A 16,420-nucleotide genomic window follows, 5' to 3' on the forward strand; every position below is an offset into this window, starting at 1 on the left:
TATAAACAAAGATGAAGGGAGAGCGACAGAGGGAAAGAGAGAGAGAGGGAAGAAAGAGAAACAGAAAGAGCAATGACCTTGTCCCAATAGCCAGGGATAACAAGAGAATTGAAGAAAAGTATCAAAGAGGGAAAAAAAAGCAAGAGATAAAGAAAGATGAAAAGACTAGAGAGAGAGAGAGGAAGAAGAAGAAGAAGAAGAAGAAGTAGAAGAAGGAGGAGGAAGGAGGGGTCAGCTCAGGTTAATACCAGGAAATAAGCCCCTTCGTTCTCGCCATCCAGACACACATCTAGCCATGGGATTGGAAACCTCACGCCTTTCATACAGACATAAAGAGAAAGGACGCACACACACACACACACACACACACACACACACACACACACACACACACACACACACACACGTAAACCCTCAGATGAACGCACACACACACACACAAAGCAGACGGTCTGTTCATCCAGTCCATAGGAAAGCCCCTGGGTTTATGAGTTCAGCAGGTCAAATCCCTCCAGGGCATTGGATAATAGGAGAGGGCGACATATCACAACAAAGGAATGTACTGATAAGAGGCATGTGACTGGCTCTGTGTGTGTGTGTGTGTGTGTGTGTGTGTGTGCAGTCTGGACCCATAATTAGACTGGTGTGTTTGGCCGGTTTGTGATGGTTAGACAACGATATGGTTTATATTTGTGTACTTACCCCAGAAAATACGCTCTGTCTCGGTTAGAGCGGTGAGGACAACGGCTTCTTTCACTGGGGAAGGGTTTGTTTGTTTGTGTGTGTGTGTGTGTGTGTGTGTGCGTGTGTGTGCGTGTGCGTGTGCTCACCCAGATCCATGCTCTTGGACGTCCTGTTGCGAGGTGTGTTGTCTGTGTGGTTGGCCAGTTGTCTGTCAGTATAAAGGCCTGCAGGCATGTAGGGCGCCTTCTGAAACTCACTGCCAATGCAACACAACAATCCCAATTAACTTGGAGTCAATCAATCAATCAATCAATATATATTTACTGTCCCACCAGGGAAGCTAGCATTAAAAAACACAGTGATAACACATTCACCAAAGGAATACTTTAACTGCACAAACAAGTGAAGTGACTCAACTTTTATTGGATTTGTTGGCAATATCAGCCAAAAAAATAACAGTAATAAAGCATAAAATTCACACACACACACACACACACACACGTAGACACAGCTTGAATCATTCAATATCCTCTGTCCCAGATGGCACGATTCAGTAAAACAATGGCATAACTGTCTTCATTAAACTTTCCGAGAAGGAGCGTATTGATGTCACATCCCGAGTTTGGCCACATGAGACGCACAAACTGCTGCTCCTCAAACTTCCTCGCTCTTTCTCCTCAGAACTCAACAGCTGCAGACGATTGAACAGGAAGATCCGCCGCAGCACAGTGGAGCCTCATTTCTCGTCTGCTAACCTCCTCATCCAGTGTTTTCTTCACAACACCTTCACTTTCAGGGATTCGGGAGACTTGCTTTGGATTCGAATTATTTCTGTTTGAGTGGGAGGCGTTTTAACGTTCGTCTGATACTTTATCGACGTTGAGAATGTTTCTTTTCTCTTGCCTTCCTACATAGAGAGGTCAGAGGTCAGGGTCAACTACAGGAAATCCTAGACATAAACTAGACTTTCGCTATTATAATTAAACTTTAAAACCATATCTAAGCATGGATTTATTCATATTTTCAATGAATTTAACATGATGGCTCACAGCAGGGTTCCTACACTCACTCGGATACCAAATTCAAGGACTTCTACATGTAAAAAACTTTTAAGGTCTGGGTTGGTGAAATTCAAGCGCTCAAAATGAGCTATTTTTGCGGTGAGACATGACCTAATGAGGCCTAATTTTTTACTCATGATCTTATTAAGTCAAGAAATCCTGGTGAAATCATTTTGAAAGTGTTGATGCTGGGAGAGAGGTGAGGCATGTTGATGAATTTGGGTGATATATTTTAATAAAAATAAAACAACTAAAAAGTATTTTCAATTCATTCATTTTCAAAAATTACAAATTTGATTTTCTCAAATCCACAAACTGTGGGAATCCTGTCACAGAATCCACATTTTCTTCCACAAATATCCTAATAAATTCCTAATTCCTAATATCCTAAACATTCCTAATAAAGCTGGGGTGAGGGTGACAATTATTTAGTATTTATTAGCTATCTGTAATATACGTTTTTTGTGATTTTGCTGTACGGACACCGTGACAGCATGCAGAGTTCAAACCAGGCTAGCCTCCACAGAGATGCATTACAGCCCTTTCCAACTCTTCATATTCCTATTTTCTCTATTATGTTATCACCTTAATTACTTATGCATAATGCAAATAGGCTGTTGCAATTAGCCCTTATAGTCTAAATAATGCATATGTGCGCTGTAATATTTAGCGTAATGACTATCCTTTATCTCATAACACAGTAGCCCATATTAAGGACTCCATTAGAATGTAATAACTCTGTCTACGTGTGTGGTGTAATGGAGAGCTGACAGTGTGTGTGTGTGTGTGTGTGTGGGGTACCTGTGTTGTGGGGGTGTTAGAGCTAAGGCTCTGTTCATTTCCTCCACGGCGCCAGGGGAGGGGGGCGGGGGGAAGTCTTCCTCCAGCTCCTCGTCGTCGTCGCCGTAGTGACCGTAGCTGCCGTTGGCGTACGCCGTGGGATACGCAGCTGAGGAGAGAAACAACAAACACAACAAACAGACGGACAAAAAAACAAAAAAAAAAAACACATTGATTTTGTTCATCAAGATAGAATCAAAGCACCAAAGTTGGAATACAGAAAAGGTGTTATAGTTTTCTAATTTTAACACATTTTCCATTTTCAGAAATGCGTGGCCTTTTTGTTTTTACCTTGATTCTGCAGGTAACTATATCAAAAAGAAAGTGAGGAGTCTGATCGAATTGGTTTTCATTTCAGTCCTCGAGGCAATAAAAGCTAAAAAAAAACTTTGAAAGGGTGTGTACACTTTTGATATCCATTTTATTTTTTATTATATTTTTCATTAACGACATTAACCACATCAGTTGTGACGAGACGCTGCAGACAGAGGCAGATTTAAATACAGACATCAGACAGAATCAAAACCAGCTTGTCCTTGATTTGGGGATCAATAATGTCAATACACAGCGAGGCAAGGTCAGGCAATTAGAAGACATTAGCTACACATCAAAGACATGTGCATACACATGAATGTATTCCCGCTCACACTCATAGACACACACACATGAATAACCCGCCCCCCACACACACACACACACACAAAGCACACTCAAACAAAACAAAAAAAAAAACACACACGCACATATAAAACCCATTTCCATACAAAACCCCCATTCTAACTTCCTCACAACTCTTCCTACAACATTTCCATAAACTGTAAACCCGGAGACAGGAAACAGCGCATAATTTCCTCACTGTAAAGCCTTTGTGTTGAAATCCCCCCAGTACAAAATGACTGTAACTGTACCGCAGCTCCAGACTGATGGAGAGCTGACAGAGAGGAGAAAAAAAAAAACACACTCCAGCTCCCTGCATCCCAGGGGGTGGGGGTTTGGAGCGGGGGGGGTGAGACGGAGGAGAGAACGAACAAGGGAAAAAGAGAGAGAGAAAGAGAGAGAGAGCTAAAGAATGAATTTAAAACAGTTTGTTAGTCCTCGTTTTACAACGCCGCGCATCCCGCACAATAGCCCGTATGCAAATCTGGCCCACTTAGAAGCCGTTTCATCAGCGTAATGATTCCAAGGTCAGATCTTTTGCACATGAAAAGCAGAGCGTCGCGTTCGGAAAAACATAGTTAATGACTTCCCCTTTCTCCCGTCATAAATATGCAGGGCCGAGAATGAAAGAGATATGGAAACGGAGCGCGAGGGGGGGGGGGGAAAGACGGGAAAAGTGGCGCGCTTCCTTTGTAACGCAGTGATATAAGATGCTTAGGGTGGCTGCTGCGGTGGCGCTGACCCAAAAAAAAACAACAACAAAAAAAACAACACAACAATGCAACAATATCAGCAGACTTGGCTGGGTGTCATGCTGCGGTAGGATCGCATACACACACTTATGTATACAAGCACACACACACACTGACAAACATACTGTGTGTACACACCCGATCACACATGAACGCGTCGTACACAAACACTCCAGGCCTACTGTTGACTATTTGACAATTCAAATTGCCAAATATTGTGCGCAGCATGAGTTTTCGGTGTATTTCTGCGTGCTCACCGCTTGTAGAGTTGCTGTGCACATAGTTGTTGGTCATCGCTGGAGGCTGACTTGCACCGTTCCCGTTGAACTCTACAGTCGGGGGTCTGACGGGTGCTGAGGGTCCCTGGGGTCCCTGGGGCCCCTGAGGCCCCTGGTACGCAGAGGGGCCATTGAGGCTGCGAGGCTCCTGGAGCTCCTGTCAACGCAGAAAGAGAGCAGGAGAGATGAAGACATAGTTAGGAAAAAAACACAAGGTCTTATTTATTAAAGCTTTATATGCAAACAGTCCAAAACCAAAGCCAAAGTTATGATTTATGAAAAAACAAAATTGTAAATTGTGTAGCTCACATAGATTTTCCCAGATAGATAAAACTCATTTCTTTTATCATCCAGGAGAATTAGACTGATATCTCGGTTTGCTGATATATCGGGACAATATTGGCCTTTTATTAAATATTGGGTATCAGCCAGTCAACATCATCCACCCCCAGCTACATAAACAGTCTGTAAAACCTGAAATATGGAATTTTCTGGCACAATTCATTCTTCAGTTTATTGTTCAATAATGTTTTTGCAAATTAATTCTTCATTTAAAAATGTAGTAATCTATCCAAGAGTTTCTCCTACCATTATAAAGTGGGGTGGATCACACTGAATAAAATTCTAGGGGGGAAACACTGAATACCTGTAATTTTTGGCATGGAAAAGGAAAAATTGAAAGACATTGAATATCGACTGTCACAAGTCCAACCCTGTGTTCCAGGGTGTGGAAGCTAAAGATAAACCCCTCATGTGCTTTCTGGTCACATTCTATAAGAACATATTTATGGATGACACATCATCAGGGCTTGCTTAGAGGGACTGTTTCATCTACAGTGGTAGTCCTCTGTTATGCATTTATTCTGGATGTAAGTATTCTGCAATAAACAACTCGTGTCTCTCCAACCAGCTACCAGACCGTTCCTTGCAGCTTCTGATGAATGCAAAGAAATAAAAAGTAAAGTGAGTACAGAGTGCAGCAGGAGTTCAACAGACATGCAGAAAAAAGAAGAACTCCTAGATAGATTTTCCAGTAATAACCTCTATAGTTTGATTCTGATGGTGATGATACATGAGCAAATTTTGGAGGAAATGTGAGATGAGAAATGTTGGCCTACGTAGGATTTTGACGAAATCTACATAAGCGGTGATAGAAAAAATATCATGAAAAAGTAAGGCTGGTCAATGGCTAAATTGCTCATCTCCATTGACACAAAAATGCTGCCCATGTATGATGGCCTGTACATGTTTAGTATTCCCACATGAGGGATGATCATGAAGGAACTGGATTATGAATCAACTACATACTGTACAATGTGTAGAGTATTTGCACTGTGCACTGTGCACTAGCTGGTTTAGGAAATGTGAGAAAGTAAAGAGTGTGATACTGTCAACACCTCACTCAACACTCGGTGTCCTCGACATTGTGTATTTTATATTTGACAGGAATGGGGCTGAGAATTTCACCGTATCATATCCAATTCTTTAGATGGGAAAGAGGAAAACATTTTCAAATTGTACTGGGGAATGGATTAGCAGGGTGGCCTAGTGGTTAGAGACACCATCTTCTAACCAGGTCACAGACTGGGGGATGAATAGAAAAGCCCAAAAATATGTATAATTAGATTTATTTATTTATAGGAATAAATAAGCCTTCGGTATGCCTCTTGAAAACGCAGTGAGATTTCATCACTCTCCGTAAAAACAGCATCGAGCTGATAAACCTCTTCGTGTGCGCGGCGTTTGTTGAAAACGCAGTAATTAAGATAATCCTGAGTGCTGTTGACAGGCGTGTTATCGGACAGCCATCCAGCGCTACAAAGGACCCCCCCCCACCCCCCCATCCACTCCCCCAGATGGAGATAGGGACTGGCGGGGCTGGTGGGGAGACGGTGTGGGATGAAAAGAGCCTTTTTTGGTCAAAGCGATGGAAGCCACAGCTGTCACGCACGCACCGAGTGAAGATAGATACACCTACGCATCTCACACACACACACACGCTTATTTTAGCGCAAGATAAATAATCCTCAGACACGGCGTACGACAATGAAAGGTATTCCGATATCGACGTGGTATCAAAGCGTTGGGTGCGGTGTATTCAGTAAGCGATGAGTCCTGCAGTCCCTGGGGTATCATTAGCACCCACCTTACATCTTAATATGTCACTACATCATGGCTGTCAATCACAGAGATCCTGTATGTGTGTATGTGTGTGTGTGTGTGTGTGTGTGTGTGTGTGTGTGTGTGTGTGTGTGTGTGTGCAATGTAGGCCTACATATTTGCATACGATACTCTGACAGTTCCTCTGCACATGTCAGTGTCACACACATCACACCGATCACTCCCCCGCCCATCCATCCATCCCTCCATCCATCCCTTCATCCATCTATCCATCTATCCATCCCTCAGTCTCCAGAAGCTGACGGCTTGCAGCCAGATAGACAGGCAGCCAGATATCTTAATCCCTCAACAATAACTAAACAGGGGGGGGGGGATCCGTCTATCTAGCCAGCCCCAACCTACTGCTTCATACAATAGGCTTCTGAGAGGCTTAGCCCGGCCTCGCCCCGCCGTGTCGCCCACCACCCCACCCACATGTCCTCTGGCTCGGGATGGAGAGCAAGAGAGGGAAGGAAAGGGTGAAACAGAGATAGACGTGGAGAAAGTGGATTTCATGTTTTAAAGAACTGTTAATTGATATTCAAGCAGTTTCTGTTTAATGCTTCTGTTTGTGTTGTGATCGTTACTGTTGCTGCTGTAGGTCTGCAAGAGAGTGAGGTAGAGAAAGTATGTGAGAAAGAAAGAAAGAAAGAAAGAAAGTGAGAGACAAGGAGAAAGAGGGAGAAAGAAAGGAAGAGAGAAAGTGAGGGACAGACATGAGCTATGTTTCATTCCAACTGTAAAGCAAATTTTACATAAAGTTTTTGTAAATGTTGCAAGAAATAAAATGTGAATTAGGTGATTTTCCATCTGCTAGGTTGAAGTGAATAAACAGGCTTCTTGAATAACAAAAAAAGTGGAGAAAAATGGAAAGAATTTTTCAAGAATTGATTTGCATTGGGCAAGTTGTTACTGTTACCAAAGATGAAAACAAAACAATGCACTAACATTTCTGGGCGGTTGTGGTGGACAGATATTTTACAGATCACATCTCAGGACGTCCAAATCCACTTTTCAACTTCTCAACCTACAAAAAACTTTTCTGCTTCAAGATACTGAGGAAAATTGAGCAAGTGTTTCCATTTCCATTCAGCTTTTATAATTTGATACATCATAATTCCCCCCAAAAAACACTTGGGTGGAAACCCAGAATATATAGATAGAGACCGAAAGAGAAAAGGGAGAAAATTGGGGGGATTCAGAGTTTCCCCTCAGGGCAAGGCTCTTTTATCATGCTGCCCCATGGTGCGACCAGAATAAGGCACTGGGGTGTTTAGTGATGAGAGGAGCGGGACTGGAGATACAGACTGAGCTTTGAACTGGCTTTGATAGCTTTTACCCATAGGCTTGGATGACTGACACACACACACACACACACACACACACACACACACACACTGGGAGCGAGGCGTAGACGAGATGGACATGCCACAATGGGCAGGTCAATGCCAGTCAACCCAGTAACCCCACTGTTGTCTCTCACACACACACACACATATATACACATGCACGTGCACACACACTCATTTGAAGTGAGGCGTGGACAAGATGGATACGCCATAATGAGCAGGTCAATGCCAGTCAACCCACTAACCCCCCTGTTGTTTCTCTCTCTCTCTCACACACACACACACACACACGCAGTATCAATAAGCATCTGCCTTAACTCCTATGCAACATCCTTTTTAGCCGTTAAACAGTCAGTCACGCCTCAACATGACTCTGAATGGACAGGCTGAGCCGAGCAGCAGCTGTCGACTTTTCAGCGGCTCTCCTGCTTGACGTCTTCATCGGTCCGTCCATCCAGGAATTTGCGCTGCGTTTAACCGGTTGTTCCATTTCACGATTTATGCCAGCGCTCCCACACTTACCGCAAAAGGATTAAAGAAATTTGGCACTGGAAAATAAGGATTTTTTTTTGCTGAAATGTAGCGGTTCAGCACGAAGGAGAAAGGGATGAAAATAAGCAAAGGTTAACACTTTCCATGAACTCCGATTTCTAACCCATTTATCACAGAGCAGGAGCAACATCCATGAAAACTGATTCAATCCTTATGTCAGTTTTCATTCGGTGTTCATGTAATACTTTCATCATTCATTACATGGCAGTAAACGGTGTGTCAGTGTATTGAGCTAAATTTCAAAATAAAAGCCCCTCGGTGAGCTGCCATTATGACTAAAAAAACAAAACAAAACTGTGCTTTAGTTTGACTCTTACCCATAAATTGCAATCATTAGGCATTTTTTTTGTTTAATAGAATGAATTGTGTGACTATGTGATGTATCTTAATGAATGGTTTTCTAGCAGGCATTTTGAGTATTGGAGGATACAGTTAAGGGAGAACAGAAGAGAGAAGCTGAGGCCAACAAAGAGGGAACAGAGACCCACATAGCATTTAATATACTACAGAGAGAGGAGCAAAGGAGAAGGCAGCCATTGAAAACCCAACAGAGAAGCACAAACATAGACAGGCATGCAGGAGGATTCAGATTAGCTTTATTTAACAGAGGAGAAACAGGCAGGTGAGATAGGAAAGCACAGAGTACAACTGCCCTTAAAAAAGTAAAGAAAATTAAAAACAAAAGAGTAAAGGCGAAGTTAATTCATTACACAAAACAGGAAAGAGTATTCAGTCTTCACAGGAGGCAGGCTAGTGGTATAACACACAGTGATAAACAGTGAGAAATTAATCGGTGCAAAAGCTCAAACTAATTTTAGTGAGTTAAAACCAACGTGAAAGAAAGGAGAGGTGCACACAGTGAAGAATTTAGTACTATATTGAGTGTGTGTGTAATATTCAACAAAGCGAGCTTAAAGGTAATGTGAGACAGCTAGTGGTCTTGGCAAGAGGAAAGGCTTTGTGTAAGATTAATATGTGCTTCCACACCATCAATCAATACATTCTCACATGCATTCTTACTGGATTTACATATCAAGGGTTTAGAGTAAAAGGGGCCAAAGTGTCATTTTCCTAGTTTTATAGCAGAGCATAAACTTAAATTTTTATTTAAAACATAACATTGGAACCGTTCCCACTTATACAGTAATTTACAGTAAATTTAAATTATATTCCAAATTTAATCTAGGGTTTTCACTTGAGTCTCTTGGACTTTCCCCTTTATTTTAATGTTGTTTATGATTACAAATGTGCTTTTTTTTTTACCATCAGATAGAGCTTAACAATAGTACAAATTTCAAGCTAAAATGTCACTTTTGCCCCTTTCACACCAAACCCTTGATACATAGGGTTTATATAAACACTCGCACATAAATACACACACACACACACACACACACAGATTGTGCTAGAGTCCCCCAGACAGCCGGAGGTGGTGGTGTCTGGTCAGTGCTTGGTTGTGTGCGTAGTTGTGTGTGTGCGCGTCCGTGTATCTGTGTGTGTTTCTGTTCATGTGAGCGCGTGTGGGGATCCTGCTGTGCGCGGGCGGCTCTCCGTACATCTGCCCCGCCATCGCTCTGATGTTCTCAGTGTACCTGCTCTGAATGCCGTCCTGCCTGTGGACGCCGTCCTGCCTGTGGACGCCGTCCTGCCTGTGGACGCCGTCCTGCGTGTGGCTGCGTGTGTGTGTGTGTGTGTATCTGCGGGCGTGAGCGTCCCCGTACCGCTGCGTGTCGCCGCACGTGCGCCCGAGCGCGTTGTCCAGCTCGCCGCGGCCCTGTGGGTCGGCGAGCGTTCGACCGCGTGCGTGTGCGTATTCGTATCCATACCTACTCCTGTTTAAATTCCTCTCCGTATCTCCCTCTGCGTATCTGTTTAAGCCGCCCAGTGTCTGGCTGTGGGCGACGTGCCCGAGCCCGTACCTAGCGGTTTGGGCGTGCTCCCCTTCATCCTGACTACACTCGTCACCCGTCTCCCTTCGTGCCAAACCGTATGTGTAGCCGCTACGCCTCTCCCTTGGGTGAAAGCCGTAGGTGTATCTCGTGTGCGTCTCCCCCGGCTTTTGCGCGTAACGCTGCCTGTGGCTGAGAGGCAGCGGCTCCGACGCTCGCCTCCTCAGCGTGGGGAGGAGGGAGGAGGAGCGGCGAGGAGGGGGCGGCTGCTGCTGCTGCCGCTGATGGAGGAGGGGGAGGAGGTCACCCGCTCGTACCTGGTTGCTGGAGCCCGTGTGGAGGTCGGGGTGATGGGTGGCGGCGACGCTGGTGGCGGTGCTTGGCGCAGCGTTCATATATCCCATCTGCGATAAGAGAAAAGAAATCATGCAAAATACCCAGACAAAACTACTTGTCTTGCTCAGAATGGCCTAGTGGACGGATAATCAGGAGTTTGCAGGTTCAGTCCCTGCAACAAGGGGAAAGAACATCTGTCTGAACCTCGCAGCTCTTCCAAGGTGCATGAATCAAAAAGAACCAAAGGAAACAGAAGTATCCAGCTACTTTTGGAGAATAGACAAAGCTTAAACATTTAAAAACAACACCGCAACCAAAGCTTTGTCCACTGTATGCCAAGAGGAGCTGAATTATTTTCATTCCTTCAGTCCCTGCAGCAGTCAATATTGTGTCCATCATCAGCCATGTGTCCTGTCAAAGTGCCATTGAGCAAGACACTGAACTCCTACCTGCTCACTGTACAGAAAAGTCTCTCTGGATAAGTGTTAGCTACATATTTACATTGTAAAATTGCCTGCCAAGTTCACTTGAGTTTTTGGCAGGAGAATATACACTATGCACAAACCATACACCTAAAACACAAATATGCTATACAGCTAGACAGTCACTGTCAGGGAGGGAGCCTTTATGCTTGCGTTTTCATTATTCTTGCCCAGCTGTGTCCATACTGTGGGAGGCTGGAATGCTGCATTACTAATCTTCACTAAAATGGACGGGCTGAGTGCTCTTTGAATAAAAGGGTTACACTTGTCATGGAAAAAAGAGCAGGATCCTCGCCACTCCAACATCAGTTTTCAAACGGCTTTGTAAACAGATAGTGAAGTGGCTCAACCTGATTTCATAGTGCCTCCCCATCGTAACATTGTTCTGTGTAGGTCCAGGCAGCATCGGGGTGTATTATGTGGAGGATAGATGCCTATATATAGTAGAGCCTCTTTCCTCCAAAGCTCAAATGTCACAACCAACCGGCTTACTGACTGATCATCTCTCAAGAGAGAGATACAGCCGGTCCTACACTGCAAAAAATAGCAACGATTAAAAGTCACGTAATTTAGTGTTGAGTCTTAAAATCTTTTTTTTTTTTGAGGTAAAGTGACAAATCTGCCAGTGAGGTGAGATAATTTCATGAAACTGCACTGGAAAAAAGATATCATCTCACCCCATTGGTGGATTTCTTCTTCTTGTTTGATGAGAAACAAGATTTTAAAACTGAATGAGAGATTAAATCACTTGTCAAAATGAGACTAAATCACTTGTCAAAATGAGACTAAATCACTTGTCAAAATGAGACTAAATCACTTGAGGTTGAACATCTCAACTCAAGATGAACATTGCGTTGTGCGTTTAACATTTCATGTCCCTCCGTCCCAGAATTGTTCAGAGAAAGTGAGAGGTTTTCCGCCGTGGCCCTGATGTGAAATTCCCCGACTTTTCCATGTCTTTCCATAACTAAATCAGAGCGCTTCCATGACCTAAAAATGTCATTCCTTCCTTCCGTCTTTTTAATGTTTTTTTTCTAAATGGGGGAACAGTCTGGTTGCCACTACAGTTGGGCTCGCTGTGGAGGAAAAACAGCTGAAAACCACCATCTAATGCGACGAAATGTGCGAAACAAGTTGGAAAATACATTCTGGCGTGTTCCTGTAAAGCGACCTATATGTGAAACTCCCTGTTAAGCCGCCCCGCTGTACCTGTGCAGAGGATCGCAGCAGCACCAGCTGGATGGTGCCCCTGGCGGTGCCCTCCGCTGACATGGAGCGTCTGAGCGTCTCCATGGCGGCGTGGTTGGAGCGTCCGAGCAGAGACTCGCCGTTCACCGCGATCAGCTGGTCGTTGACGCGCAACCGTCCGTCCTGATGGGAGAAGACAGATGTGGAATTATGGTTGTGGAATTGTGGAATTATTATCAAAATTAAGGTCACATTTCCTGTAAACCTCACTACAAAGATGTTTCTACTCAGATTCACATACGACATCACAGCACATCATACTTGCATGGCAATAAACAAAACACAGATATGACATTGAGTAAAAAAGTCTGCAAAAGCTCAGTCATCAATACAGTTTAAAGAGAGAAGAGGGGAGCAGAGCGGCGAGGAAGAGAAATTGGAAGAGCTGGGTGTTGTGTGTGTGTGAGAGAGAGAGAGAGAGAGAGAGAGAGAGAGAGACAGAAGAGTAGAAAATGGAAGAGGAGGGGAAGGCAAGAAAATTGTAGAGTTAGCAATCTATTGAGAGTGGGAGAGCCACGATAAATACATAGAGCAGCTAATGGAATAGCCTCCGTGGGCACTAAATCACTTCTAAGTGTTTTAAATAGCAGCCTCTTGTAGACAGGCAACACAGAATAGTGCCCTGGAGGGAGAGGGAGAGGGGGGAGAGAGAGAGAGAGAGGGGGGGGGGGGGGGAGAGAGAGAGAAAGAGGAGAGAGAGAAAGAGAGAGAGAGCAAAACACATTAAAAAAAGTATTGCAGAGGGAGAAAAAAAAGCCAATAGAGATGGAGACAATCAGAGACACACACACACACACACACACACACACACACACTAAAGACTCCCTTGGTGTGTGTGGAGTCATGAACGGTCCATTATGGTCAATGGTGCCCTTTGACCCCATCTCATTAACAAGGCACCGTCCTGACTGACCTCGAGTGCAGATTGGGATGGCACACACACACACACACACACACACACACACACACACACACGCAAGCCCACCCAACATGCCAATCACCTGAGTTCATAAAAGGTTATTACACACAAGTTTTGTGCTTGTAACCAAATCCACACCAAAGTGTTTGATCTTTACCAAAATCAGCGGGTGACATTGATTTTCTCCAATTTTCTGTAATACTTCCAACTAATTTCCTCATTCCCCAAGTTAGCGGCGCCATCAATGTAATTTTAATTTGTCTTCTTTATCATATTCTTTGAAATGATCGCAGGACAGAATCAGGGATCAAGTCAAAGAAATATTTTTTTATAATTGAGGCCCCAGGCCCTGTCAGCAACCGAAACTCTTTAATGGAAATAGGTTAGATCTCTCCATGACTCTTCTTCATCTCCTCCCTTTTTTTGCCTGCTGTGTGAGTGTGTGTGTGTGTGTGTGTGTGTGTGTGTGTGTGTGTGTGTGTGTGTGTGTGTGTGTGTGTGTCAGTCAGACTCAGGGGAAACCGGGTCCCCTCCTCTGTCCCGGCCTGGCACTGCACAGTCTCATTACCCGGCCCCTTAGCTGCTTTTCATTAGCATGCATCAACATCTAGGAGGAGAGACACACACACACACACACACTCACACACACACACACATAGAGAACGCACACACACACACACACACACACACACACACACACATGGGTATAGTGTGCCTGCTGAGTGTCTCCACTCTTCAATTTTCCTTTTGTGTCTTCTTATTCAGACTCTTTCCATCTCTCTCCATTGTTCAGTCCCTCTCATTTCTTCCCTCTCTCATATTCCCTCCCTTCCCAATCGCCGTCTTCCACAGATCGGCTCTCTCCCTCCCTCCCCACGTTCTGTCTCTCTCTTCTTCCTCCCTCCTCTATCTCGCTCCTTCACTCTTCCTCTTATGTGGCATCTTGTCCCAGAAACCTGCTTCGCAGCCAACCGGAGATCTTACTAGACCATTCTGTCAGAGCGCTATCCGGATCGGCAGCTGTCAGAAAAAACGACTTCTGAAGACGCTTCGGGGAGCCGCTGTGTGACCGCCGCTGATCCCAGACCAGCCGTTATCTACGCCCCGCACACTCAGCTCTGCGCTTCCTTTTTCGTTCAGCGCTGATCTGGGAACGGCGGTGGGGGGGGGGGGGGCGCAAGGAGCTCTGAGAGGGCCAGATATGGAGGCCAAGTGGAGGAGTCTTTAAACTGTTGAAAGGGGATGTTGTTTTTTCCCTGACGCGCTCACACTTGAAGGAGGTACTGAGTGATACAGATAAGATGGCTGCGGGTGCTGAAGTGACGAGGCCAGCTGGGGTCAAGGGGGGTCAAAGGTTGAGGGAAGACGAGCGGGCGGGGGGGGGCGAGGAAGCGGGCTGTGGCCTCGGACAGACGAGAGAGACGGGAAGTGAGATCGAGAGGGGAGGGGTGCAAAGGAAGAGGAGATGAGAGGAAACAACACAGAGGCATCAGAAAGGGTGGAGAGTCTGCAAGTGGAGGAGAGGAAGAGCAGAGATAACAACAGATAAGAGAGAGAGCACAAAAAAAAACACAGCAGTCTCAACAGCACTTTGCATAAGCTACACCCAGAAAAAGAGAGTAGTTTGGTTAAGGAAAAGGTTCTATATAAAATTGGAGCAACCTCAATAGACATTTATTCATCTGAAAATGTTGCTGATTATTACTTTAAACCAATTTTTGCAAAGGGCCTCCAGAAATGGCCACCTGGGGCCCCTGTGACACCCAGCGAAGACGAAGGACGTGGATTCTCTACCTTGTAAGCGGCCCCTCCATGGATGATGGACTTGATGAAGATGCCCAGGTCCTCTCCGGTCTCCCTGGACTTGTTGCCCTTCAGGCTGACCCCCAGGCCGGCCGAACCCGTGTCGTTGAGGGGGATCTCGTACATCAGCTGCTCCCTGCCGTCCTCCAGCACCAGGCTGCCTGCCTCCTCCCCTTTCTGCCAGAGAGAGAGAAAAGAGAGAAAGGAGAGGGAAGGAGGGATGGAAGGAGACAGAATTTAAATGGGGCCCGTCTGGCTTTTTAGACTTACTCCCGAGTTCTGATATATTTTCTCGATGTTTGTGTGAAAAGCCGTTATTTCAGACAGGAAAAGCCCTTTAATACATACACCTAATACCTACTTTACATAATAACTATATGATCGCTGACAAGCGAGGCAGGAATACCAAATCGAATGCAGTGTGTTATAATGCATGCTCTTACACCACACCGATTATATTGAACACCAAAACGGAGAGAGAAAAGGGAGAGAGGGGAGAAGAGAGAGGATTAAAGAGTCATGAAGGGAGAAGGCTGGGGCAGAAAAAAGGAAGACAGAGAGAGGGAAAGAAAAAGAAAAGAGGAGCAGGTGTTGTGCACCGGAAAGGGAGATGAAGGTGGTGAGAAAGAGAGAGAGAGAAAGGGAGAGAGGTACTGTAGAGAGGTTATTCCATTTGGAGATGAAAGGCGCAGACGGAGAGCGTGCCATTTCTAAAGGAAACATAATAACCTTTTCATACCTCCTCCTGGAGCACAGTGGGGGGTGGGGGTGGGAGAGGGGGGAGGGAGGGGGAGAGAGAGAGAGAGAGAGAGAGGGGGAGTGGGTGGAGGCGCAGAGGAGCATTTAAAGTAATAACCCGTCCCTGAGGTACACCCGCCTTCTCTTATTCACACCCCCCCCTCTCTTTACATTACCTCCTTCACCCTTCTAATCTCTCAATCTTACCATCTCTCCGCTCTCTCCGCCTCTCCTCTTCCAGCTATCTCTCCCTCTCTCTCAATTTCTCTTTCTCCTCCTTCTCCCCAGACTCCTGCTCCATCTCTCCCTCCTACAGGACCCCCAACCCACCCCCCACCCCCCCTTTCCATTTAATGTGAACAAAATGACCGCGGTGGCGGCAACAGCGGCATTGCTCCGAAAATGAAAAGGGGGGGGGGGGGGGGGGGGGGGGCAGGAGGAGGAGACTCCACACTTCACCTCCAAGCCTTATTTTTCTTTGAGGAGGAAGGATTGGGAGGTTAAGAGTGTGTGGTGTGTGTGTGTGTGTGTGCAGATGCATTTTGCACTTGTTTGAGTGTATAACTGCTTGGAGAGTATGAGCACCTGAAAGCTGTTCTGCTGTATCATTCAGTTCACGACTCGCCCAAGAAAATACGTTTTTTTGCATTCACAGCACAGTCTCCATAACGT

At 45.2% G+C, this 16,420-nt stretch overlaps 1 protein-coding gene across 1 annotated transcript in view; it reads right to left on the minus strand.

The window, feature by feature from the left end:
• pard3ba (par-3 family cell polarity regulator beta a) overlaps window positions 1–15,187 on the minus strand; it is a gene marked incomplete at its 5' end in the record, with an annotated part of 88,838 nt that extends 73,651 nt beyond the window's left edge. Inside the window, 6 exons of the mRNA XM_071524584.1 lie at window positions 831–940; window positions 2,547–2,694; window positions 4,252–4,429; window positions 10,540–10,626; window positions 12,250–12,411; window positions 15,002–15,187. Of these exons, the coding sequence (XP_071380685.1) occupies window positions 831–940; window positions 2,547–2,694; window positions 4,252–4,429; window positions 10,540–10,626; window positions 12,250–12,411; window positions 15,002–15,187 (871 nt within the window). The remainder of the gene's footprint in view (window positions 1–830; window positions 941–2,546; window positions 2,695–4,251; window positions 4,430–10,539; window positions 10,627–12,249; window positions 12,412–15,001) is intronic.
• Between the last annotated feature and the right edge of the window lie 1,233 nt (window positions 15,188–16,420).

This window comes from Centroberyx affinis, unplaced genomic scaffold (genome assembly GCF_046629955.1).
Source record: "Centroberyx affinis isolate AG114_WGS23_722 - 3 ecotype Tasmania unplaced genomic scaffold, CSIRO-AGI_Caff_v1 ptg001205l_1, whole genome shotgun sequence".
NCBI lineage: Eukaryota > Metazoa > Chordata > Actinopteri > Beryciformes > Berycidae > Centroberyx > Centroberyx affinis.